A 26,559-nucleotide genomic window follows, 5' to 3' on the forward strand; every position below is an offset into this window, starting at 1 on the left:
ACATTGTTAAAATTATATTTTTGGGTCGTCATACCTTTCAAAATGACTTCTTTTTTAAATTTAGGTCATCATACCATTCAAAATGACATCTTTTAAAAATTAATTGTCTATCTCAAATAAAATGATGCTTTTTAAAATTTGGTTGTCATGTCTTTCAAAATGACACTTTCTTAATGTTATTCCATTAAAATTGATACAATTTTTTTGTATTCATGATGTTATTATGTTCAAAATCTTGCATTGGTTCATCATCTTGTTCATTGTTCATATGAGGCCATGTTTTACCTAATTTATGTTGCATTTATATTACTGTTGTTATTAACAATTGTGTTGCAGATTTTGTTAAGTTCAAGATTGGGTCGTCTGCCTTTAAAGAGACACGTTGGGTTGTCACCTCGTTCAAAGTGACATGTTATATTCAAGTTGGGTCGTCCGCCTTTAAAGAGACATATTGGGTTGTCATCTCGTTCAAAGTGACACGTTAAGTTCAAGTTAGGTCGTCCCCCTTTGAAGAGACATGTTGGATTGTCACCTCGTTCAAAGTGACATGTTAAGTTCAAGATTGGATCGTCCACCTTTTGTAACACCCGTACATTGAACATGTATACGACTAAGTTATTCTGATGAAAGTATTTAAACTCGAGAAGTTAGGTGATTATTAAGCTTAAGTTTAGAGTTGAGTGTTAATTTTAAGTTAAAGGATTAGAATTTGGAAAATGAGATAGAATAAGTGAGGTGCTTGCTTGACTAAATTAAGCTAGTAGGTGACAAGTAGGTGCATCACCTACTTAGACTTTTTGACCAACTTAATAAGAGTAAGTAGCTGTATCACCTACCATAGCTAAATAGATTTAATAAGCAGAAGTAGCTGCATCACCTAGTTTGACATTTGAGCAGCTTAAAAATGGCCAAGTAGGTGGATCACCTACTTGGAAAATTGTGGTAAAAAATGAAGAAGATGGAGGCGGTGGAGTGCCAACAATTATAGGGTCATATTTGGCTCATTTATCTCTTAATTCTTACATAGAAAAAAAATCCATCTCCAGCACTCTCTCTTTCCCTCAATGATTATCATAGCCACCTCAAAATACTCTACGGGTTCTTAAAGAAACCCTCATAACTTCCAGCCAAGTGTGAAGGGTAATTAAAACTCTTGAAGGAGTACAAGGTAAGAGAACAATTTTCCAGAATTTGAGGTAAGGTTACTGCCCCATTTTTTCTCACTATATATAGCAGATTGGGTGAGATTTATCTACATTGTTTTACTACAAATTCATGAAAAAATGATTGGAAGCAGTGAGTCAAAATTTTATTGATTATTTTAGAAAGGTTTGGGTTGTATATATGTGGTGAAGTTTGGAGAAGTACTGGATGGATGGTTGGGTTTATTAGTGGTAAAGGGCATCATTTTATTCCTATACACGGTAGCGAGAGTGTTGTTTGTAAGTATGGAGTCGTTGGGTGTTGAAACACTATTTATGAAAAGTTGTAGAGCTTTATGCCTGCTAGGTGTTCGACATAACGTCGTAGTGGTCCATTACTTGACCTATTGACCCGATTGTGATGTAATCTATATATTTTGCAGATTATCATTTGTAATATTGGCTAGCCTTAAGAGAAAGTCATGTGAAATGTTTTAGGGAAGAAATGAAGATACACCATTTGAATTGTGGGTTGTGCGGGCGTGCTGTGCTGCCCGTTATGTGTGTATTTATTTTTTTGGATGTTGTAAATTACAGGTAGTGTTGGATGACCTCATGGGAAGGTTATAAATTGTGTAAACATGATGATAAAGGAATGTGTGAAAAGAACACCCATTAGTAGAGGGGTTTTGAGTTGCTGCCCGACTACAGTTTTGGTAAGTCAAAGTGATCCAACCTTGTTTATTAGCTGGTAATATTAGCTCTATTACTTGCCATTAATGTAGATTAACGCCTCAAAAGAAAGGATGGTTCATGGTACCACATAGTATTGGTCGGGGGACAAGGTATGTAAAGCTATTTGATTTCATATTTTATGGCATGAAGTCCTATATTCCGTGTACCAACCAAGTGAGATCTCTAAGTGATCCTTATGGTAAAAGCTACAATGTGAGGGTGTACAATCTCCAATAATAATAATCTTCTTCATACCGCCCATGGTTTCAAAAATGTGTCAAGCTACTACTATGCATGTTCATTCTCCAATTTTTGTGTGTTTATACTTTCAAGTATTTTTATGACAAAGGTTCTCTAAACAGAAAATTTTATGAATTATCAACTAAGTCAAAGAGGATCATTGAGTCAATAATATCCTATATTATACATGTTACAAGTATTTGTATGACAGATACACATATGTCTATTATTCATTTTATATGTCCTTACATGGAATGTGCAATCCTTATTTGCGATATGTCATATGCTTCATTAGTTCACATGTTTATGCACCCTTACATTTGATATTGTCTACTAAGTGTGTAGCTATTGTATCATCATATGCACTCCTCCCTCTCCATTTGCGAAGTTATAGTCTCTATTTGAAATGCATGTATGCCTCCATTTGAGATGTCCAAATATGTTTTAAATGAACCATGTGCTAGTAGAGTCACTTGCTCACTTGCTATATCACTTAATGACTCATTTTCTACATGTCTTTATGTTCTCACTTGTTGTGTGTCTTCATGGCTCATTTACGAATATGATTTAGCCCAATAAGATTCATTGTGTCATATAAATTACCAAGTATTACTATAGTGAGGTTACATTTGTTTCTTATGTCATTATTGCTGCCTCAAGTCTTTTATTCACATGTTTACATCACTGGTGTATAGTCCCAAAGCTAAAAAGAATATGAACAATCTCAAAGATTAAAGAAAAGATGTAAAGCACATATGTATTATTATGGGTGGCAGCCTAGGGGCTGAAAGCCTAGCATGGGTCGATCCTGAAGGCAAAGTTGTATACTTATGAGTGGTAGCTTAGGGTTCAAAATACCTAGCATGGGCCGATCCCAATTGACATATAGACGGTGGCACCTCAGGGGTTATAATACCTAGCATGGGCCAATCCTAATTTGTATATGTATTAGGACAACATCCTAGGGGTTAAAATACCTAGCATGGGTTATCCTCTTCTACCACTGATCAGTTGGCATCGTATCAAATGCTACAAAGTTTATAAAGAAAAGAAGAGTGAATTAAAGCAAAGCAAAGAATGCAATGTACTCAATACCCCAAAAGAGTAAGCAAAGGTGGTTTTTCATCCTTATTTATGCATTTATAAATTGATACATAATTTCACTTAAGCTCTTGTTTTGCCTATGGATACTTTATGCTTTACATATTCAGTACATTCTTTTGTACTGATGTCCCTTATGGGGAAACTGTATTTCATGTCGCATATCTAGGTACCCAACCAAGTGCTAGCAATGGTGGTTCCTTCTGGTAGCGAACCGGCATCATATTCACCAACTTGTGGTCACTTGTGTCTCATACATATAAATATAGGCAATAGGCCCCATACCTTCCGATTATAGCTCGGAAGTAGAATGCATAGCATGAAATGTCATGGATTCATAATGCATTTGTGATACCTGAATCATGTTGCCAATCTTGGCTCGTTAGCACTCTTGTCCTCATAATCTTGTAATCACTTTCGTATCACATGTAAATATCTCGTATAACCATATGTTTGTAGATTAAACTAGAACACTTAAATCAAATTAAGAAAGGTAACTTAAACCTGAGGATGTTCATGAAGATCTTAAGGTGCTTCACCAAGTTTTTATATATGTTTCCTTAGTAATTTGTAAAAGAAAGTACTTCCAAAAAAAACATGTCCCTTAGTAGTTTAAACATACGAGTTACATTTAAGAATTTTGGAAATCGACATATTATTTTTAAATTTTCCAAAAAAGAAGAAAGTAGAGTGGAAGGAGGACTGATTTCAAACTCTTAATGTTCCTCCCTAACATTTCTAAGTTACAACACCTAAAGAAGAATAATAATATATACACACAGACCTACAGTCAAGGGAATCGACAAAATGACACATAGACGCCGAGTAACCTATATAACCGAACTAGTGGAATATCAACATATTGGAGTCACAAAAATATGTCAGCTGCAATCCCAATGCCTTTCACAGAAGGTCTTTCTAACAATATAATAGTAAAACAACCCTTGACGATTTAGGATTCTAAAATTCATGCTCAAAGGAAGTAACACTTAACCTTAACATACCTCAATTCATGGTCTTGTGGTATTAATGTGGATTGTACCCCTTCCTTAGTGTATGTAATCTACATGAAATCATGTCACACAACCATTACAGATAGAATACTAACACGTCAGGGTCAAAGCAGCAATTTAGAGATTAGTAGTAGAGTGACTAGCTTGCCGGACCCTTTTTAAATGTATGCTTCATTACATTTTATTCTCCAAACTACAATCCCAAATTAATGACCTAACATACATTTTTGCAGCAACTATTAACAAGTGGAGACCTACGCAATAGTCAACAACAATCAAATAGAGTATGCCCGCACAACAATAAAAACTCGACGTATCGCCACACCCCTCTTTTCAAACCCAAAACTAACCATAACCAAATCCCAACCATGAGCCTTCAAACCATTAAAGCCAGAAAAAACATATGTAATACAGTCCTATAGTTGTTCAATATAACCATAATAACTCTAACTCACCGCTTTCGATCACCATCCGGTGAGTTCATCCAATAATTACATTTGGAATCATGGCTTTCTCTTCATAAGCAATAAGAGGTTAAAAGGGAAGAAGCTTAATTTAAAATTGATGGAGCTTATAGTATTTTAGCATGTCTGGTCAATAACAAACAGTCTCCCTAAACACAAGATTTTGAAGCAAGAAGAAATAATTTGAAAATTCCAATGCAATAATAGAATCAATGTTACACTAATTTATCTTACAATTAAATACCCATATATACTTCTTCTTCTCTTCCAAAATCATATCAACAAGAGCCACACACATACAAAGCATTTCCAAAAATTCCAGCAACAACAACATCTGAAAATACTTCAAAACAACCCAACATCACGTAACTATCCAAATATAATTTTCCAGCCGTCTATTCGTATTCTTGCTTATAAAGTGTAGCTATAACTTTGAATCACTCAATAAAATGAAGGGTGAGAATTATTACCTCCAAACAGCAACAATACCACCTAAAAAACGAGACTCATTCACCATGAAGAATCCTTCAAATCACAACCAACGAGGAGGAAAGAAGTAACACAATCTCTATGAACGTTTACAGGGTGAAATTAAGGGCCGCTAATTACTTAAGCCTATATTAAATGTTTAAACTACTATCTATTTTATATCTTTTTAGAATTTATCTATCGATTTATAATTTCTTTTTTTAATTTTTCTTTAGTTAAAATTCAAATTGTGGTTATAAAATTTAAATAACAATATATTGAAATTATTGAGATTAAACAAATCAAATTAGGTGGGTCAAAATCCAACCGTTTTTAAGGACATTTAAATCCAAAGTAAATTTGAGTGGGTTAAGACCTAACATGATTTGTATTTCAATCCATTTTAATATCTCTAATTTTGGCCAAAAACATCCTTGTACTATACCTTTAACTTAAACTACATCCTTATTATATTTTTGTAAGCAAAAAACATCCTTTACATTTCTCAAAGTTAACAACTCTCATCCTTTCAATGTGCCACCGTTAAGAAACTAACGGGAGCTTCAAAATCATATGCAAAAAACGTGACTTTCACATGTCCAAAGAAAACACGAAAAGAAAAAAAAATAAAAAGAAAGTTTAAGAAATGCAGGATGAAGAGGATTCCACTTACTAAACAAAATTCAGATTTTTAATAAAACGTGCTATCAACTATTGAAATAAATCATAAAAGTTTCATGCAATTAAAAAAAAAAATGAAATTTAGATACCATGAAATTGACAATCTTTGTAGATTTTTTGGTGGACATTCGTTTTGTTCGATTTTGAAAATTTTGGCTCAATTTTTTCAATTTGAAAAATCAAAATTCATTCCGTTTGATTCATTTTTCTGAAATTTGATTCGATATTATTTCATTTGAAAATTTTATGTTGGGTTCTTGAATATGTGATAATTATATTTTTTGAGAAGGATATGTGATAATTACATTTAGTTCCAATGTAATAAATATCTAAAGTAAAAAAGAAATTGGAAAAAGAATATTTTTAAATATAAAACAAATATTTTTTTTTTGTGAGACATCATTAATATCAAATTAATTATATGATCATTTGAAAAATAAACAAACAGCTATACATGCGAATAACTTTCTGCCATGCTATATTTCTTTCACTTTGAGTTTTGTTTTTCTTTTTGGTTATGTGGTTGTGAAATTACGTGAGTTTTCTGTTAGATTTTAAGCTGTTAGTAACAGAAGGATGAAACCTGCCAATTTTGTGAAACTTTAAGGATGTTATTTGTTTACATTGATACTTTAAGGATGTACATTAGGTTTTGAGGATAGTATAGGGATGTTTTGGCCAAAAACTCTTTCTCATGCCCAATATAAAATCAATAAAGCTTTGATTTTGTAGGTAATTGGGGGAGAAATAGATGAGATAGAGGTATGAAGTCGAGCATGGTGGAAGAATTCGAGAAGAAGGTAGAAATTTCGGAGGAAGGTAATTACGGAGAGAGCGATCCATTGAAAATTGTGGCAGTGCTTCGAAGATTTGTGGGTGTGCAGCAACGCAGAGCCGAAGCTTATGCGAGGCTGAAGCGGTAAGGAGATTGATTTTCTGCTACCAAATCTCGTCTATTTGTCTTTTTGAGTATTTATTTGGGTTTTTGAAACTGCAAAACCCAATAACAGAATAAATTAGCTAAACACGCCTTCTGCTATGCCAAATGAAATCCTTTCCTCCAAAACTTAACCTTAAATTGAGCTAATAAGAGCATACATACAAAGGGAAACTGAAATCAAATCTATGTTGCGTTCCATCTTCAAGGTACTGTGTGGATTCTTAGCCCTCTTTCTTCATTTAGAAGTAGCACCTAGCTATTTATCAACTTCAACATAGACCTGTCATCCTTGTTAGGGAGATCTTCCACCTTTAAGGTCATAACACCAGTACTTGAACGCTTACTCTTACATTTCCCCACCTATTTTCTTCATTTGTACCATTTACTTTCATGTTAAGTTTCCAAAACATTGCTCTAGCTTGGTCCCTCAACCTCTCAGGATATGCTAACATCTCCTTAAATCAAATTTATGGAGTATTAGGACCAACGATGACAACAACATGCATTGCCAAGTGCCAACAATTGTAAACCGAACATCCCAATTTCGACTGTCATCCAGGTATACCTATTGTTGATGAGCTTATACATCTTCCAAAATTTTGCATTTGAGTTACCTCCAACCAAATGTAATACCTTGTTTCCCTATAGAATTAAAAAACCTTGACATACTTAAACAAACCATCCACTGTCGAACTAGATGTTATATGTTTTAAATAGGTGAATAATCTTTAACCATCTTTTCTTGCACTACACAGTTCTAGCTGCATAATCCCTGCAGTTATATGGAATTACCTGTGTCATGCTAGGAAAGATCAAGGGTTTGTTTGGAAACTACTGTATAATTACCAGAGTTATAAATTACAGAATATAGTAATTACAGAAAATACCTGGCTGTTTGACATAAACTGATAACGATGTAATTTTTAGTGTTATGTTTGGTTGAAAATGAGTAATTACAATTACTGACATAGATATTTTCATAAAAATATAAATTACTGAGTTAAATATTTTTTAGTTTTAAAATATAAAAATTACCCTCATCTTGTTCAATTTATGTGAGCCTATTTATGTTTAGTCTGTCCAAAGAAGAACGACCTCTTTCTAAATTTGGAAGGTTTAGTGAAATTATCATTTTACACTAATTGAGAAACTCCCTCCATTTCAATTTGATTGTCCTGTTTTGACTTGACACGGAGTTTAAGAAAGTAATGCAGACCTTTGAATCTCGTTGTCTTAGATTGAAGATATGTAGAATGTACCAAAATGACCTTTAATCTTGTGGTCTTAAACATGCATGTGAAAAGTTGAAACTAAAGAGTTTCCAAAAAAGGAAAGAGACATTCCTTTTGAAACGGACGAAGGGGTGTTGGATTGGCTTTTTTAAAGTGACTTGTATGCTATAAGCTAAAAGCCATAAGTTTGGGACACCCAACTTTTGGCTTTTTGGCTCTTTTTTTAAAAAAAAATACTTTTCCAGCCTTAAAAAAAGTGTTTGTTTCCCAAACAATTCCAAAACTAAAAGGAGCTTAAAATCCAAAAGCCACTTAAATTAAGCCAATCCAAACACCCACTAAAAAGGAAAGAAGGTCAAACAAATTGAAACAGAGGGACTATGACAATTGTAAGACAACAAGTTCTAAAAGTCATCCTTTCTTTCTTAAACTCCCTGGTCCATGACCCATCAAATAGCTTCACATAAATTGACATAGTGCAATTCATATAAAAAATCAAATAGTTCTTTTTCAGATGAACAAGTAAATGAGCTTTAAAGTATTCCAAATATATGTGTGTTCAAAAATATTAAATATTATCAGTTATAACTAGGTATTTTACATACTTGTTTTTCCTTAAAAATATATTACCAAATACGAATTTAGTTTTCTAAAGGCAAAAAAGCATCCTTGAACTTATTTCGGATTTTTAGCTACAGACTTATAATGTGCCCATCCTATTACCCCTATACTTCTTAAAACAGAATAAATACACACCTAAAACATGAGGACTCGTTTTGTATGAACGGGTAAAATTTACGCACCTGAAGTGTATATTTCTATTTTTCTTTTAAAGAAAAATTCTCCCTATCCCTTTTTTTTCTTCTTTTCTTTTCTCTTATTCCATTTTCTTTCCTTTTCTTTTTCGTTCCCCTTTCTTTGAAGTCTCAGTCTCACCAACGCCCTTTCTTCCATCAGTAAAAGGATGATAATGGCTTCAAAAATTCATGTGAGGAAACACCTTAAAAAATCCTATGGACACCTTTCTTCTCAAGGATACTGAAGTTTGGCCCATCTTTTTACTCCTTTGATTAGTTGCTTTCACTAATTAATCTCCAATGCGTTTTATACCTTGGGGTAGTGATGAGATTGAAGATTGAATTGGAAGTGATTTTTTAGGTGGGAATTTTCTCTAGATTTGAAATTTTTGTAGTGAGAGGAGTGTTGGAAAGTAATGGCCGTGGAAGCTAGCGGTGAAAGGGAGGAAGATGGTGGAGGCCTCCAGACTGATTTGTGTGTTAACGGCTATGGTGGATTGCTGTGTTAAAAAGGTAGCTATGGTGGATGGCTGTGCTGATGATCATTTTGGGAGACAAAATGATTTTCTTTTTGGAACGATGAAATGGTCCAGGGAAGAGGAAAAACAAACGGGAGAAAAGAGGTGATAGCCAGCTGTGGTTCTCTGTCGGTAGTGTTGCTGTGACCAGTGACTATAGGCAGTGGTGATCAATTTCTTTTTTCAAACAGATGATTAAGTAAGACAGAACTTATTAGAACTAGCTACCATGAATTTAAAATATTCATCCAAAATAGGAGCAAAACAAATGATGCCCTGAACAGATACATCCTTTTGACAAGAAAACAATATAGTAGGTGGTGATTGACTGTCTGTTTGGAAAAACAAAAGAAAATAAATAGGAAATGAAAGGTAAAAGGAAGAGAAAAAAAACCGTCAATTTAAAAAATAATGATAATTAATTTAGTGTAAATAAATGTGATGTATCCAATTAAAAAATGAAATTTAGATGTACTAATCAGTTTTAAACTTATTTTGCACGTCACATGCTTATAAGAGTGAGAAAACTTTCTGCGCTACATCATCAATCAAGAGTGTATTTATTCTGTTTTTAAAATCTGAACTACACCAATAACAAAATCTAATAATACACTCAGTTTTAACTTTTGTATAGAGCTGCTGTTGCCTTCAAAGCACTTAGAAATTTCTCTCCTTCCATATAGTCCACCATATTACTCTGCTGGGACGATTCCCCATTTGCTTTTGTTAGTGCTGCCTTCCAGGGGTGTTCCAGCTAATGTAAGATACTTTAAGATATAAAAGCTCATAAAAAAATGTAATAGCACCAAAAGCAATACATCTTTGGAAGACGAGAAAAAAAAAATGGAAGAGAAGAGTGTTAAAAGAATAATACATTTGATAGAGAAAACTAAAAGAATTTGAAAAGTCACCTTGTAATAGTTACCGGCAATTCATTTTTTTTTTTGAAACAGTTTCTAAATAATTTTTTTTTTTTTTGAAACAGTTTCTAAATAATTACTGGCAATTCTTACCTCTCTCTTGAGAATTGACGAGTTATTTCCCACCTCAATTACACTCAATTCCATGTTGAGCAAGTAATTATTGGCCAGCCAAACACATCAGAATCTTCAGGGAAATGACTCCCCTGCCTATTTTCAAGGAAAGAAATAGAAGCTGCTAAGAAGTTCGCACACCATGCACAGATTCTGTGTTCTAAGATACTTTTTTTTTTTTTTTTTTTTTTTTTTATTACTGGCAATTCTTACCTCTCTCTTGAGAATTGACGAGTTATTTCCCACCTCAATTACACTCAATTCCATGTTGAGCAAGTAATTATTGGCCAGCCAAACACATCAGAATCTTCAGGGAAATGACTCCCCTGCCTATTTTCAAGGAAAGAAATAGAAGCTGCTAAGAAGTTCGCACACCATGCACAGATTCTGTGTTCTAAGATACTTTTTTTTTTTTTTTTTTGGGGGTATAATAAACATAGATATGTGAATGTTAGCTTATTATATGGACTGTTTGATCTCATTGGAGTTGACTTTTTTTTTGTTTACAAATCATGTAGAACATCCTTGGTTCCTCTATTTAAATGAAAACAATTATTTGCTGATCAGAAGAAAGGATCATTTTATTTTGCCAAATTCCAATGATGCCTTGGAAACCACAGTATGCTAACCCTGAAAAGACTAAAAAAGAAAAAGTAAAGGAGGTAAGAGAACAAGCATGGAAGATGATGGAGATGGGTAATTGATATGACATAAGCCTTATAGTAGTCATTACTTACTGACACCCAAGGGTGTGGCCTAGTGGTTAATGAAGTGGTTTAGAACCTTGAGGTGTCAGTTCAAAACTCAACGGAGACAAAAAACACTAGGTGATTCTTCAGCCTTGGTGGACAGAGCTACTTGGTACTTGTTGCTGGTGGGAGGTGGAAAGTATTCCATGGAATTAGTCGAGGTGTGCGAAAGCTGGCCCAAACAACACAGTCATCAAAAAGTAAAAAATAAAAAGTAAATAAAAAATAGTCATTGCTTACTGAAATGATGTTTTAGTTATCAGTAAGTAATTCTGTTTCTCATTCCTAATTTGCACCATTTATGGGCAGAAACCAATATGATCTGATTATCTTGACTGTTGCTTCTTTCATGTCAATTTTGATTGCTATGACCTACGATTTGTGTTTTCTTTTAGAGCATAAAAATGTATAATCTTTCTTTTATCTTTTAGTCTGGATGTGTTGCAGTTCTAAATGGTCTGCTCATGCCCTTTGACTTGCAGAGGTTTTGAAGATTATATGGCTTCAGGAGTAGAATCAACTTACCAACAGCTATGCAGTGAGATCACTGCTGAATTTAATGATTGTTCAAAGCAGGTTAGTATGGTGGTGCATCGTGCAGATATTAATCCAGCTTCTAGTTTGTTTTGAAGGAGGGGGACAGGATTAGAGATCGGATCTACCTGTGTATTAACAGTTCACTCATACTGTAATCCATACTTAATTGGTTAATCCTGCCTATGAGAAACCCCTCCTTAATTGTTAGGTTCTTATCAAAAGAAGAAGACCCTCCATCCGGATAGGGATGAAAAGTTCATCTTTGACCCTTTCCCTCCTAATGACCCACACCAAGTGCTGCCACTCCCAACTAATATTTATAAATTTTCTTACTACATATAATAGTTGTACATAGTCGAATTATTCAGAGGTAGACAACTTTAGCCTATGTTGCTCGGACTCTTTAAAAATATCGATGGGTGTGTGTCGGATACTTCAAAATAGTGTATTTTTGGATAATCCGGCACATGTGCGAGAACATATTTGGAGGGTTCGAGCAACATAGACCTCAGCTACCATCCTACACTTAATGCATAAGCAAACATGAGGTACAGTTTATCCATCTTATCCACGAGCTCCTTGATAGTACCATGTCATGATCCCTTCACTTTCATCATTCACTATACCTCAACTCTGCCAGTGGTGTTATAATCCTACTGTCTACCGCCCATAACTGTGGTTTGGCTTATAGCTCTGAACAATGGCATCATGTTTGCAATTTCTGAGCAATTTTCATCACTCCAGGTCCTTGAGATGGAGTCTCAGTTTCTAACTGCCCATTGCTTCCGAGAAGATCTGTCTCTACTTTTGAGATCTGTTCAAAATCAAGAAAAGATGAAGCTGCAGCTGGTATTTCTGTCATTGAATTTGCAGTTATTTATTATAGATATTAGCTGTGAAATAGTATATGTTCTGTTTGACTTATTGTTTCTGTGCATCAGTAGAACATGCCCAGTGTAATCCCACAGTGGGGTCTGGGGAGGGTAGTGTGTAGGCATACCTTACCCGAGGTAGAGAGGTTTTCGGAAGACCCTTGGCTCAAGTAACGCATATCAAAGCAGATTTAAAAGCAGAAAACAAAAGCAAGGAAGACATCACAAATAATAGGGGAATCATTCTAAAACATACAAAGAAAAGGAACAATAAACATAACAAAATGAAATGATAACTGAAGAACAATAAACATGTAGTGGCAGAAATTGAGGGACCAGGAACTTTGAGAGTTTCTGTGCATCAGTGGTCTTCTTAATGTAGTAAAAACATTGAGAAAATACATAAAATTCCCCTCCTAAACTTGTCCTGAAAACTTAGTTACATAATTCAACTTCACAGGTGATTATTTACCCCCCTATTTTTTCGTCTGAAGTGAATTTAATACCCTTTTGAAAATGAAGATCCAATCTAATGAGGGGCAGTATGTTACACACACAGCCACGTCATATGCCACCTCAAACAACATACCCAGTGAAAATCCACTTAATTTTTTTTTCACTCCATTTACACTTTTTTCCACTTCCACCATCTCCTTCAAATTTCATATACTTCTGCCATTCCCTCTTCTCCCACGGACATTCTACCACTCCACGACTCCCTTTGCTTCAACTGTTACTCGACTACTTCATCTTCTCCTTTTATTTTATTTTTAATTTCCAATCACCATTATCCGGAGCTGTCAACATCAATATACACCTACAGCCATTGCCAACAACACAACCTACAATATATTGTCCTAGTCTAATATTGTTTTCAAAACTATCAGAGTATCAGTAACATTTTTAATCACAGAAAACAGGAGAAAAAAGTGATAAAAATAATCCAGCACACACCTAGATCGTTGAGATAAAGTGAATAAAATGAATCACTATCTTGTAGGAAAAAATGGTGCCGATGAGCACAAATCTTCCCAGGGGCCAGGAAATTGAAAAATTTCCCTTGATTTCTAATTTATTTTATTCCACTTTTTCCTTCTTCATTTTGTTTAATTAAGGGCTTGTTTGGAATGCCATATGGTAATTGGATTTCAGTGTAATTGGGTGTAATTACACAGTTTGACCAATTTGTTTGGGCATGCAATTACTTGGAAGGGAATTGGGTGTAATAGGGAGTGGATAATTGCACTCTCCAATTTTCAAGGGGGTTGAGAATTGAGTGCAATTGCATCATGTAACAACGAGGTTACTTTTAAATTTATTTCCCGTGTATTTTTATTTTTATTTCTTTTCTTCATAATTTATTTTTTCTATTAATTTAATTTAATTTTTTGTATTTTTACATTTAAAATTATTTTTAAGTTCTAAATGTATTTTTCTTTTATTTTCTTTCTTCTCATTCCCAACTTTTAGTCCTTGTGATTCCATTTTTTATTTGTTTTTTTAATCTCTTTTTTTGTGTAGCTACATTATTATTCTAGTTTTTGAAATTACATATATTAGAAAGAATGAGTCATTAACACACTTGATAGTGTGACTTAACAATTTTATACCCCTATAATTGTTACAATTTTGGATATCACTTGTACAATGGAACCATTGTACTACATCTCTATTCGTTAGGCATTTTTGCGGTCTTAAAAATTGCATTAAACAACCCAGTTAACCACTTCATACCTGGCTTCTCTGAGCACTTCCAAAATTCCACCTCAATCCCATCAGGTCTGGTCGCTCTTCCTCTATTCATCCTACTAATAGCATGTATAGCCTCCTTAACCCTAAAATACCTATATTGCCCGAAGTCTTTCAAAGTACGCCAACTCACCCAATACAATGTTTCTGTTCCCTTCTCCTTTCAAGAGTTTGTGGAAGTAAGCTTGTCATCTTTACTAAATGGAGGTTTCTTCCACCAACACCTTGCCTTCCTCATCCTTATGCACTTCACTTGATCGAAGTCGGAGCCTTTGTCCCCTAGCTTGACTACGTTGTAATTACTAGGATGTGTAATTACTACCCTAGTAAATATGCCAATTCTAATTATCTAGTGGCTTTCCAAATAGACCCTAATACTAAATTCACCAACAAATTTCTCTACGAAAACATAGTGCAAGGAGGAGGATAATATATTTTGACCAATAATTTATCACCTATTGTTCCTCAATATTATGTTCCCGAAAACTACATTAACTATGGTGAAAGAGAATGTAATATATCTCTGAGTGAAGGTAGAATTGAAATTAATAGTGGTGTTAAGGGAGTGGAGAAAGAAAGATATGTTTGTCTGTTTAGGGAAGAAAGGTGATTGGGAAGAAGACAAACAAGAAAGAAGAATAAAGAACAAAATAAAAAAATGGAAAAAGAATAAAAAAAACCTAAAATGAAAAATGTTATAAAAACTAATTAAGTACAGTTACTTTTTAAAGAAAAAACCAATAAGAAGATGACAAGTATATGAGTTTGGCTGCTTTTGGTATTTTCTCTTCTCACGCGATTTAAGACAAATGATAGCACATCTTTTTCCAGAACACCTGTTAGGGGGTATTAAATTCACTTTGGACAAAAATAGGGGGTTCTTAATAATCACCCGTAAAGTTGGATTGTGTAACTAAGTATTCGAAACAACTTTTATTACATGCTTAATGCGCAAAAGGTTTACATGTCCTGATCTTGAATTATTTTGCCATGCATGGCTTAACCCAGTGGCGGAGCCAGAAATTTTAATAAGGGGGTTCAAAATTTGAGAAGTAAACACACGAACTAGTGGAAGGGGGTTCGACATCTATTATACATACCTAAAAAATAATTTTAACCATGTATAAATAGTACTCCCTCCGTCCCATTTTATGTGGCAACATTTGATCGGGCACGGAGTTTAAGAAATAAATGAAGACTTTGAAATGTTTACCAAATTGCCCTTTAAAAAGTAGACTCACTTTTCTCTCTCCTCATAAATGTATTGGAGTATTATTTTAAGATTAAGTGGGACCAACAAGGGTAAAAAAGGAATTGTACCTTTAAATACTTACCATATAAGAAAATGTGACATTCTTTTGGGACTGACCAAAAAGGAAATGGTGCCACATAAAATGGGACGGAGGGAGTAATATTTTTCGCCGAGGGGGTCCGAACCCCCTCATTATATGCTGCCTCCCCCCAGGCTTAACCCTCAATTTCTTTTTATGCTCGTGTTGGTACATTTGTTGCTTATTTGGTTCGAATAGCTTGTTTAGGTTTCATGACCAGTGATTAATATCCATATATTTAAAGCATTTGTTTGATATGAGAAAGACTGGTCCCATTTAATTTTTGTTAGTCATAACATTGGTGGACTTGTTTATTATCTATCCCAGTAAAAAGGTGATGGAGATGAAAAGCTTATGACCACCTACAAAAGTTAGCATTTGATAATTGGAAGCAATTCTTGAGTACTCCATTTTAAATTAAATTGTAGTTTGAGGATCTGTCTGAAACATATTGCCAGAGTGCTTACCTTTGCAATTGGATGATGGTAAGGCAAATATCTTAAACTAAAGTTGGCAGGGAGACTGATAAATGGAATAGGCTGGTACAGACAGGCCTGATTCCAAACAGGAAAGGAACGGCTTTATAAAAGTTGAAGTGTATTTCAAGGATAAGAGATTACGATAAGGGGATAGTTGTTAACGTTATTAAAATAGGGGTGGAGTGGGGGTGAGGATATTTATCGAACAAGTTCTGGCTCTTCTTGTTACTGGACAGAATATGGTTTGGATACTCTTGCATTCCCCTCACCCCTAAAACCCCAAATTTGTTGCATTTCAATAAATTCATGCTGATGAAAACAAAAACAGTTAAGGTGAAACCTCATTATTCTCCTTTTGTGTGTGTGCGTGCACATCATTGTTTAAGTCATCTAAAGGTTTCATAATAGTGTGATGGATTTCTCTGAAGATAATTTTTTTTTGATAACTGAGAAATCCATCAGTGACCCGCCCGTTGGACCAATCACAACCTTTTAAACTCAGTGGATAATGGGCCCGCCCCTCTACCCTTCTCCACTTAAATACCGGGCTTCGCTTTGCATGGTGTGGGGCTTGATCCTGCGACCTAATCTACAAATCCTCCACCTTTTGCCACTCAAGCTAGGCCTTGGGGGCCTGAAGATCATTTTTTTTTGTACGACTTATTTTCTTGATATCGTACCTCACAGTATTTAAAGAATATCACAGTACCTCATTCAGTTCAAATGTCAATCAGGACTTGACTTCCAATCTGTAAATGTGGTCCAGACTAGAGAATGTTTGGATTGTCTTATTTTAAATGCTTTTAAGCCAAAATAGCTTTTAAGCACTTTTGTAGTGCTTAGGTTAAATTAAAAAAAGTGCTTATATGAACCGGGTTATAAGCTAAAATGATAAATATAAGCCAAAAGTCCTAAGTTAGAATTTCTAACTTATGGCTTTTGGTTTATAAGTCAAAAATCAAAAGCCCAACCCAAACAGGCTCTAAGCTTCTATGCCGCAACTTCAACTTAATTTTAGCAACTTTATTCATTGGCCTTACATTGTTACCTTTCTTACATAGCTACCTTTCATAATCCTGAGAAAATTACTCTACAATTCCCTCTATCCCAAAACTTGTAATGGACATTTCTTTTCATACTTGAACTCACATCATAATTTTGTTCTCAACAAGAAAATTTGGTATATGTTTGTGGATTATCTACTAAAGAGAAGTTTGAGCGAAACTAACTGTGATTTAACTGTTTAGACTGTGTGCATCTTAAGTTACATTATCTTACATTATCCGTAGACGTTGGAGTTTGGAAAATAGCATAACATTAGCCTGTGCTAGTTTTGTTGATGTTTGAAAAAGTTTCATTCATAAGTGTTGTATTTGTAAAAAAATACCAGATAGGAAACATGTTATTTTTGTAATCAAATACCGAATAGAAAACGTGTTATATTTGTAATCAAATACCGAATAGAAAACGTATTGTATCTGTAATCATATTACAAATTAGGAGTTCGAGAGAAAATAGCCGAGATATAATTGCGCTTAGACTATGTATATCTTAAGTTACTTTCTTTGTAGAGGTTGGAGTTTAGAAAATAACATAACACATCAGCTGTGCTTGTTTCTTTGATGTTCGAAATTTTCACCGTCTTAACTGTTGTATTTGTAATCAAATACCAAATTAAAGGAAGTTGTATATCTGTAATCATAGTTGTACAATTAGGCGACAAACTTGAATGAGAGCTTTTTCTTCTTGTAAATGCTTTGCATCACTGAGTGTCCTCAGTTACAGGGATTAGATTTTTTTTGGTAATCAATTTTTAGTAGCCTAGCTCTGACCAAAGCAAAAAGTTTCAGAAAGTTACCAGAAAATTTTAAAAAATATTTTCCAGAAAATAAAGCCGAAGCTAATGGTAGCTTCAATTAATAAGCATGATGAGAATGATAATAGATGTGTTGTTAAGAACATTATAATGGCGGTAATGCACATACATTTAAACTTCTAAGAACTACTATGTTTATTTTCTATGGCGGTGTTTGGCTGGACACGACTTTAAGAAAGAAAGACTGACTTGTGATAGATTACCTAAATGTATATGACAACGAAAAGTACCCTTCAGGATCTAATGATCTTAAACTTGTGTCACACTTCCTTTAGGAGGATCACTTTAAGGGGAAAATGGAGCTGTAATAGTTTGTGTTTCTAAATGTAGAAAGGTGTCGATCTCTTAGCAACAAACTAAAACAGGGAAGAGTTCTATATAAATCTGAACGTGGGAACTGGGTATAATTTTATCTTCTCCAGAATCCATGCCCAAACTATCTTCCCATGATTAACTTCCCTCTTCTTATGTATCCTAGTTTCAAGAATTAGTCCAAATATTTGATGTTCAGAGTGCTGCTATGTATGTTGTCTATGTACGTGAGAGACATGGCAAGCTTCCATTTCTTTTTATGACTTTGCTTGACGTATTGTCGCAATTTGTCTGGCAGACCGCTACAATACAAGTCTTGAAAAGAGCTGGCCGCCCCTCGGAGCGTCTAGTGAGTCATGAAAATTGTAGATTTAGTAAGCCAACTGGACATGAATGCGTGCATATCCAGAAGATAACCGAAGCTTCAGGTACTGAAGAAGCAGAAGCTGATGCAGAATTTGATAATGCTCTCAAGGAAGCTATCAATGGTGTTCAAGATGCAGTGACGGCAATAAATGAACATTTGGAAGAAGTTAGGTATGAGATTGCAGCACTTGAAGACTAAAGATGTAGTCGGTTGACTTTGCCTTTTAAGTTAAAGGCACAATGCTATGAAAAGTCACCCCGTAAATTCCATGGCAATCAAGACATTATTCATCATAACGGTTCCATTCGTATAGGCGGCAAACATTTTATTCTTGATGGTGGCACAGGGAGGTGATATATGTATTGCATTGAGAAGTCTATTTGAGCTCTTAAATTAAGCTTTCAAAATTTGGTGCTCAATTTTATCATAAAGAACCTGGGCATTGTAAAGCTAATTTGTCTTGAGCTTTTTTGTCACTGTATAGTAAGAGATAAATATGTCAAGTTCCATGCCATTGATGAAAGAAGAGAAAATGGCGAAAAGCTCACAAACCGACTCCAGATATTTGCACAAGTAGGAAAGGTATTTTATTTTGTTGAATGACAAGTGCTATGTAAGCTAACTTCCACCTAACCACATTAGTCAGTAGAGTCTAAAACTAACTCTAACAGCTTAGCACTTAAAAATAATTAACCAACTAACAAGTTTAAGTAGTTAGTCTGCATTTATCTCAAGCTAGGCACATTGAGAATATTTTTCAGTCCTAGCTTGGACAAAAAAAACGTGTGTTGGTGAGTGTCTGCTAGTAGGTAAGTAGAGGACAAATATGATGGAATTAGTAGACTGTTGAGTCTTATCTCGGATAAAATGACAATCAATATCTATATGAAATGGATGATTAGCAGCAATTGCAGTTCTGCATAGCAGACTTGCTATGACAATTCACAAGGACAAACAAATAATTCTTTGAACTCACCAACTCTAGGTGCTAAGCTCCTATTAAGCCTCTGTTGAGCTCCTTGATATAGTTACCTCCTTATATTTTCAAGAAATCAAAGAATCACCAAACTTGACCAAATATCCTGTTAGACATCTTTTGGTGTTGGGGAACAAGTTGTTTAGAGTAAATGCCCAATTAATAGATATCTGACAATCCTAATAGAAGCTTCCATGTGTGAAGCCTTGGGATGTTGCATCAATTGACTAAGACACTGAACAACAAAGCTGAAATCAGGTCTAATCACTGTTACGTATAACAATCTCCCTATAAGTTTTTAATATTGTCACGACCCAAAGTACATCCTAGTCGTAACATGGCGTATAGGACCTCGAGAGACCCAATACAAGTCACTTAGCATACATATACAAGATAATAGAATCTTAAAGAGTTCAAAAGACATTTGAATCATAAAGAGTTCCATCAAAAACAGAAGTCTAACATAAGTCTCAAAGCCACTATTGGAAAGTGATTGAAACGTAACCCATACATCACAATATGAAATGAAAAGATTTGAAAGCAATAAAGAATCTTGGTCCTCGGAACATGAGGACTCACCAATCTTCAATGTCTATATGGGATCACTGGCCACGAGTGTGCGGAATGGAAGCGTCGGACCCTACATTAGTGAAACAATGTAGGCACAAGTATGCATTAGTACATGGAATGTACTAAGTATGATAACAATGCATAAAGAGTAATGAAATCTTGCTAAAAGGGACTTTATATGACATGCAATGATCAAGCTAAATCATAAAATAACATGTTAGAAGACATAAGTCGAAATCATGGTCAATGCAAGCTAAACATCTTTAAAACACATTTGAGATACTTCTAGAAGTAACCTTAGTTCATTCTTGTGGGAAGTTTGCCATTAACTGACATAGACCATGTGAGCTATAACATGGAATCTAGTGTCTATTCCACATCGAAAAGAGATGTCCTTACTTGCCAAGGTAAGAACCATAAACTTCTAGCTTAGGTGGATCCACTAGCTAATCTCTATCTAAGACAACCTATGGTGACACATAGTTATGTGATAGGGAGATTGCTACTAGAAACCCAGCCTCAACTATGGGAGAGCTTCCATCTTGATATCCTCTCGGTGCTAATTAAGCATAAATCCCACGGAATAGTCATTAATCTTAACTTATCTTATTATCCATGGAAGGGCACATGAAGTAGCCAATCAAAGCTAGAATTCATTATAGCCAATCCTAGGTGAGAAAACCTTTCAACCTTGTGAATCATTTATGTGAGCAAATCCTTTCACAATAACTTCATATGTGAGAAATCCTTTCACAACAACAATTCATAAAGAAACATGCATATCTTCATAAATTCATCTTTCATATTTCAAAAGCTTCATCATATAATCAAAATCCAGAAAATTATGGATCATGCATGGGTTCAATTGCATTGAACTTAAAAACATGTAGTTATCTCAATTCATGCATAAAAATACATAAAACAATCAATTGGATCATAATTGAGAGCAACCCATGAAATTGAATAAAACCCTAATTTCAATTGGAGAACTCTAACTTGTAATATTGGAGAATTTAGGAACCTTATGGAGGAAAGAACTCCACAGGTGAATACTATCATACCTTGATGTCAAAAACCCCCAATCAATGGTGAATTTGGAGACTGGATCCTGAAACCCTAGACTAGTTTATCAAACATATCAAGCCTATTTAAGAATGACAAGAAGGTACATCTATTAATTGCCTGTGTAGACTTTGGCCTATTCAAGAATGACAAGAAACAACATGCATTAATTAGTTTTTGTACATTTCGGGTTACCTAAAATGTTAACAATAACATACTTTTTGCAGTCTTCCAACTGGGATCTTTGAAGGGTAGGATGTAAGCAGATCTTACCTCTACCTTCGTAAGTCAGAGACTAAAAAACTCTCGATTCAAAAGGAAAGTACCTAGGATACAAAAGAAATGTAACAATAAGAGGTTACCTAAATGTTACTGATGGTAATCGTCCATAAAATACAATAAGTTAAATGCAATCATGTATAGTTGGCTCATCACTTCGTTTGAGTTGGATGTTGGTTTGCAACCATTGCAGGAAGAATCAGTACTAAGTAATTAGGAAAAGGAAATTGAACAGATAGAGCAACAACAAAATACATGTTTTATCGCAAATACTTCTTAACTAAATCAATCAACAAAGAAAATAAAAACAACATTCAGCTGCAAAATTCTCTTTTGTATTCAGATTGCATAACGACAATCACAAGAAGCTCAGCTCAAAAACATAAAAAACTGAATTGTATCGCAACTTCAAGCAACATGAGAAATTGTAGCTATAACTTATAGAACAACCTTGAATTCCTTAAAATACCTATAGAAATAACCTATTATAATCAAGAAACTCGCCTTGAAACTATATACTCAAGTGAAATCCTCACTAACCACATAACTGAAAAGTAGCAATAAGATGATTTTCAGTTCACTCGAGTAGCCAACATGTCTATAGATATGATTGCACAAGTGTATAAACAAATTCGTAACAATGACCACGATTTAATTTTCTGACTGTTCTTCCCTCATTTCAAACAAATCATACTAATTACTCCCAAACTCCAAAAAAAAGAAAACAATCAAACCATGTAAAGACAAAAGCATAAAGTACCTGTAACAATTAGCAAAGTTCAAAAAAAAAAATTCAATTACAATACTTAGAAACCAGTAGAACACGAATTGAAAATATTGATTCTTAATTTCAGCTTCAATTCTACAAAAATTGAAACAAGTAGAAATAGGAATTACTTAACAAATCATATATATAAATATATCAAAATATATTAAAAACTCGAAGAGATTTAACTCGAAGCTCCAATTCTCCTTCAGAAATTCATACTAAGAACAACTCTTCTTTCACACACACATACACTATCATAGAAGGTTGTGAACGTGTTCAGAAATTTCTCAAACTTGTGAGAAATACCAAAACCCTACCTGAAACGAAGTTGATGAAGCGAGATCTTCTTGCTCCTAAGCAAACTAGTAATGGATGACCCACTTCTCAATGGACTCTTCGATCAAGACCTTCCGACGATAACCCACACACCACCTCTTCCTTATATGCCGAGAAGAAACCTTGTTTTCTTTCCATTTCCTGGAAAAAATCAAAATCCCAAAATATTTTTCAACCAAACAAATAGACTTAAGGGTTAGCATGAACGAAATTTCTAGGTCATAAATTGCATAATCACATAAGAGAGTAGAATCTAGAAAGGGCACTTAGCTGAAGAGATGGAGCAAAATTCTTTAAGAATGAAATTTAGGTCTCTGCTTCTATTTTTTTCTGGTAATTACTCCTTAATATCGACAATGTCTTCCAATAATAGCATTACAATCAAAATGGTATATCATAACAAACCCCTTAAACCGTATTATCAAGAACCCTAATCCCCTTTTCCAAACCAAAACACATCAATATCCAAAAAAGAAAAAAAAACTAATCAGATCTCGTCTTCATGAAAAAGCATATTGGGAATGCCTTTACTGAAAGGAAATTTTCGGCCAGTCTCTGGACAAACCAAGGCACCCTCTTCAAGATGAAGCTCAAGAAGGGCATGATGAAACTTCTGAACAAAATCATCTAAGTCGAGCAGAGCAACATCAACATTTCAGGAAGTTCGGCGTAACCCATGGTTCTAGAAGCTTCCGCCAGTTCCTTCCATTCAACCTTAAGGAACATGTTCTTGAGAAAATCGATATTAAAATCAACCTCCCTCTCTACTTTCACAACCTCGATCTTCAACGGAAATCCATTTGCGACTTCCTTGATGTTGGATGATAATATATTGTGAGTTAGCAACCTCTTTTGGAAGTTGGAAAGAATTTGCTAATGCGAGGAACTTTCGATTTTATAGGCCTTGGACGGTGCCGGAGAAATTGTATTTTCAGTCGTTTACGGAGGAATCTTATAATTTTAGCCAAAAATGATACTATATCCCATAGTAGTCTTATCTTTTAGAAATTGGGGGAAAGTTATATGGGGTGGGGGGGGGGGGGGGACTCTTATTGCAATTTTTTTTATGAGAATTAATACGACACACTTATAAAGTGTTGTTTTTCGACTTATAAATATAGCACAATTTAAAGTGTGACTATATATATAAATAAGTGTTGACAATTGTTCTATGATTTGGCAACACTTATTAAGTGTAGCATATTAAAAAGCACACTTTCAAAGTGTTGCCAATATTTTTGTGGCCAAAAGCTGGATATAAAGGTCACACTTTAAAAGTGTGCTCTTAGATACTTTTTGCAACACTTTTTAAGCGTTCTCTAGAATTAGTGTTGCCATAGGCCAAATTTGTTGTAGTGAGAATAGCCAATCCTAGGTGAGAAAACCTTTCAACCTTATGAATCATTTATGTGAGAAAATCCTTTCACAATAACTTCATATGTGAGAAATACTTTCACAACAACAATTCATAGAGAAACATGCATATCTTCATAAATCCATCTTTCATATTTCAAAAGCTTCATCATATGATCAAAATCTAGAAAATTATGGATCATGCATGGGTTCAATTGAATTGAACTTAAAAACATGTAGTTATCTCAATTCATGCATAAAAATACATAAAACAATCAATTGGATCATAATTGAGAGCAACCCATGAGATTGAATAAAACCCTAATTTCAATTGGAGAACTCTACCTTGTAATATTGGAGAATTTAGGAACTGTATGGAGGAAAGAACTCCATAGGTGAATACTATCATATCTTGATGTCAAAAACCCCCAATCAATGGTGAATTTGGAGACTTGATCCTGAAATCCTAGACTTCTTCTTCAAGCTTTAGAGAGAGAAATTTTGGGGGAAGAACTTGGTCAACTTTTGGGATTTTAGGAGAATAAGTTCAATTAGGTAATTTGGGGGTTAAAAACGTTTATATAGGGCCTAGGGTAGAAGGTAAAACGACATAGTATTGAGTTAAATCAATTATGAAATTACCTAAAAGCCCTTAAAATAAAATTGCCGAACCTTCACTGACGGTTCAGACCTATAGTCTGTAGGTCCTTCTATGGATCGTCCCGGTCAACCGTAGGTGGGGTTCAGGGACTTGTTTTTGGACCTTCAAACTAAGTGGCCCATGTACGGTTGGTAGGTCTACCTACAGAGCGTACATGGCCACCGTAGGTCCTAAAAACTTCCAAAAAATTTACTTCCTTTTTCCTTGTCACCTCCGCATGCAACCTACGACCCATAAATGATCTTACCAACCATAGGTGGGAGCCGTAGGTCACAGCTAAAACCCAGAAACTGCATTTTCTATTCTTCTAAAATCTGAGGTATTACAAATATCTCCCTGGATCGGGCAAAGATCCTATCATAATTATCACCAACATGTTTATCAAATCCAACAATGATGTACTTGAGAGTAAGCTCCATGGGAGATTGATGTTTGCGTAATCAAGACACAACTTCCGATGCAAGTTTCTACGATCGTACAATAGTTTAGTAAACCAACCAAGGGTTGGGGTCGAGGTGACGCAAGCGTCAAATATCAAATGGGGGTTTGTAAGCAAGAAACAACCAAAACAGTGAGAATAAGGAAAAATACAAGTATGGAGACGAGATTCTTGAGATGTGATAGGAATATGGGATAGACTAAAATCATTGGGTACATGCTTTTGATATTAAATTCATTGGAATAAGGAAAAATACAAGTATGGAGACGAGATTCTTGAGATGTGATAGGAATATGGGATAGACTAAAATCATTGGGTACATGCTTTTGATATTAAATTCATTGAGTATTTGTGACTAGGCTAGACTTTAAGGGGGATAAGCTCTCTCTTGAGCAACTTACCCCGTTTCAAATGCGTTCCTCTCGGACACCCACTTGCCGCATGAAGAACAACCTCCGCCTTAACCGACTCTCTCGAGCTGAGTGTGTGGACATGGAAGTAGGGTTCACTCTCTCGAGCTGAACCTCATATCGACCCACTCACACTGGCCATCAATTTAGTGGTCTTAGTTTTACGACTTCTCTCTCTCGCAAGCCGAAAACACATAAATAAACTTGTATTTGCAACTACAAATTCACTAAATTCATCCACAATCACTAAACGAAATCACATTTAAACTACGAATAGACAATCATCAAGCAAGACCCAATAACTAATCTAACCCATATTCACAAAATCACACCCCAAGAATTGGCGTTTTAGCTACGCATGTAAAAGAGATAAAGACGTATACCAATATCAGTTTCCATCAATGGGTATGCAAGATTAAGTCTTAAAACAAGCCAAGAGTGAAGAACCCAAGAGACCCAAGTCCAATTCCTTGAATTTGAAACCCTTTGAAAGCTCCAAGTTCTTTAAAACCCTCTCCAACACTTAGAGAGAATGTTGCAAAATTGTACTAAGAAGGAATTGCAACGCTGACAAGTCACTGATGAAGACCAAGACATTGTGGATACCAAGTCTTTTATGGATTTCAGAAATGAGAAGTATAACAAAGACAGGCAATAAGTTGGAGAATGACATTGCTAAGAGTGGAGGAGATTGTGGTAAAAGTAAGGAAGTACATCAACAACACTACAAGACTCAAAATACCCATAAGTTTGATAACAACAAGTCAATTGGTCGTTAGAGCTATACGTAAAAGAAAGCATAGTCCAAGAGGAAGGGATGCAACATATGCAGAGGGCCACATAGTTTGAAGGATTGTCTCGACTTAAAAAGTCTTAGCGCTATGGTGCATGAACATAAGAAGAAAGAACAAGAAAATAGTTCAGTAACAACTCAATTAGGAGTGGTTGGACTATGTGAATCCATCACAAAGTCAGCTAGCCTAGTTAACGAGAATAGAAATCAGTACGCGGATGTAACGCCCCAAAAATTACAACACAAATTAGACCTTGAGTTTTTTAGAATGCTG

General features: G+C 34.8%; 1 protein-coding gene and 1 pseudogene across 2 annotated transcripts; one reads left to right on the top strand and one right to left on the bottom strand.

Annotated features, from left to right (window-relative positions):
• Positions 1–6,562: 6,562 nt before the first annotated feature.
• Positions 6,563–19,237, top strand: LOC102583586 (uncharacterized). 2 transcript variants are annotated; one of them, XM_015302925.1, is made up of 5 exons: positions 6,563–6,763; positions 7,266–7,343; positions 11,597–11,690; positions 12,396–12,500; positions 18,569–19,237. In XM_015302925.1, exons 1-5 carry the CDS (start codon positions 6,609–6,611, stop codon positions 18,833–18,835), a joined length of 699 nt encoding a protein of 232 aa, XP_015158411.1. In that variant the 5' UTR covers positions 6,563–6,608; the 3' UTR covers positions 18,836–19,237. The 2 variants fall into 2 exon arrangements, with proteins under 2 accessions (XP_015158411.1, XP_006362323.1); XM_006362261.2 differs by lacking the exon at positions 7,266–7,343 and having other exon boundaries at positions 6,564–6,763.
• Positions 19,238–20,017: 780 nt separating this feature from the next.
• On the bottom strand, positions 20,018–24,939 carry LOC102584574 (multifunctional methyltransferase subunit TRM112-like protein At1g22270; annotated as a pseudogene).
• Between the last annotated feature and the right edge of the window lie 1,620 nt (positions 24,940–26,559).

This window comes from Solanum tuberosum, unplaced genomic scaffold, assembly GCF_000226075.1.
Source record: "Solanum tuberosum cultivar DM 1-3 516 R44 unplaced genomic scaffold, SolTub_3.0 scf00389, whole genome shotgun sequence".
Taxonomy (NCBI): domain Eukaryota; kingdom Viridiplantae; phylum Streptophyta; class Magnoliopsida; order Solanales; family Solanaceae; genus Solanum; species Solanum tuberosum.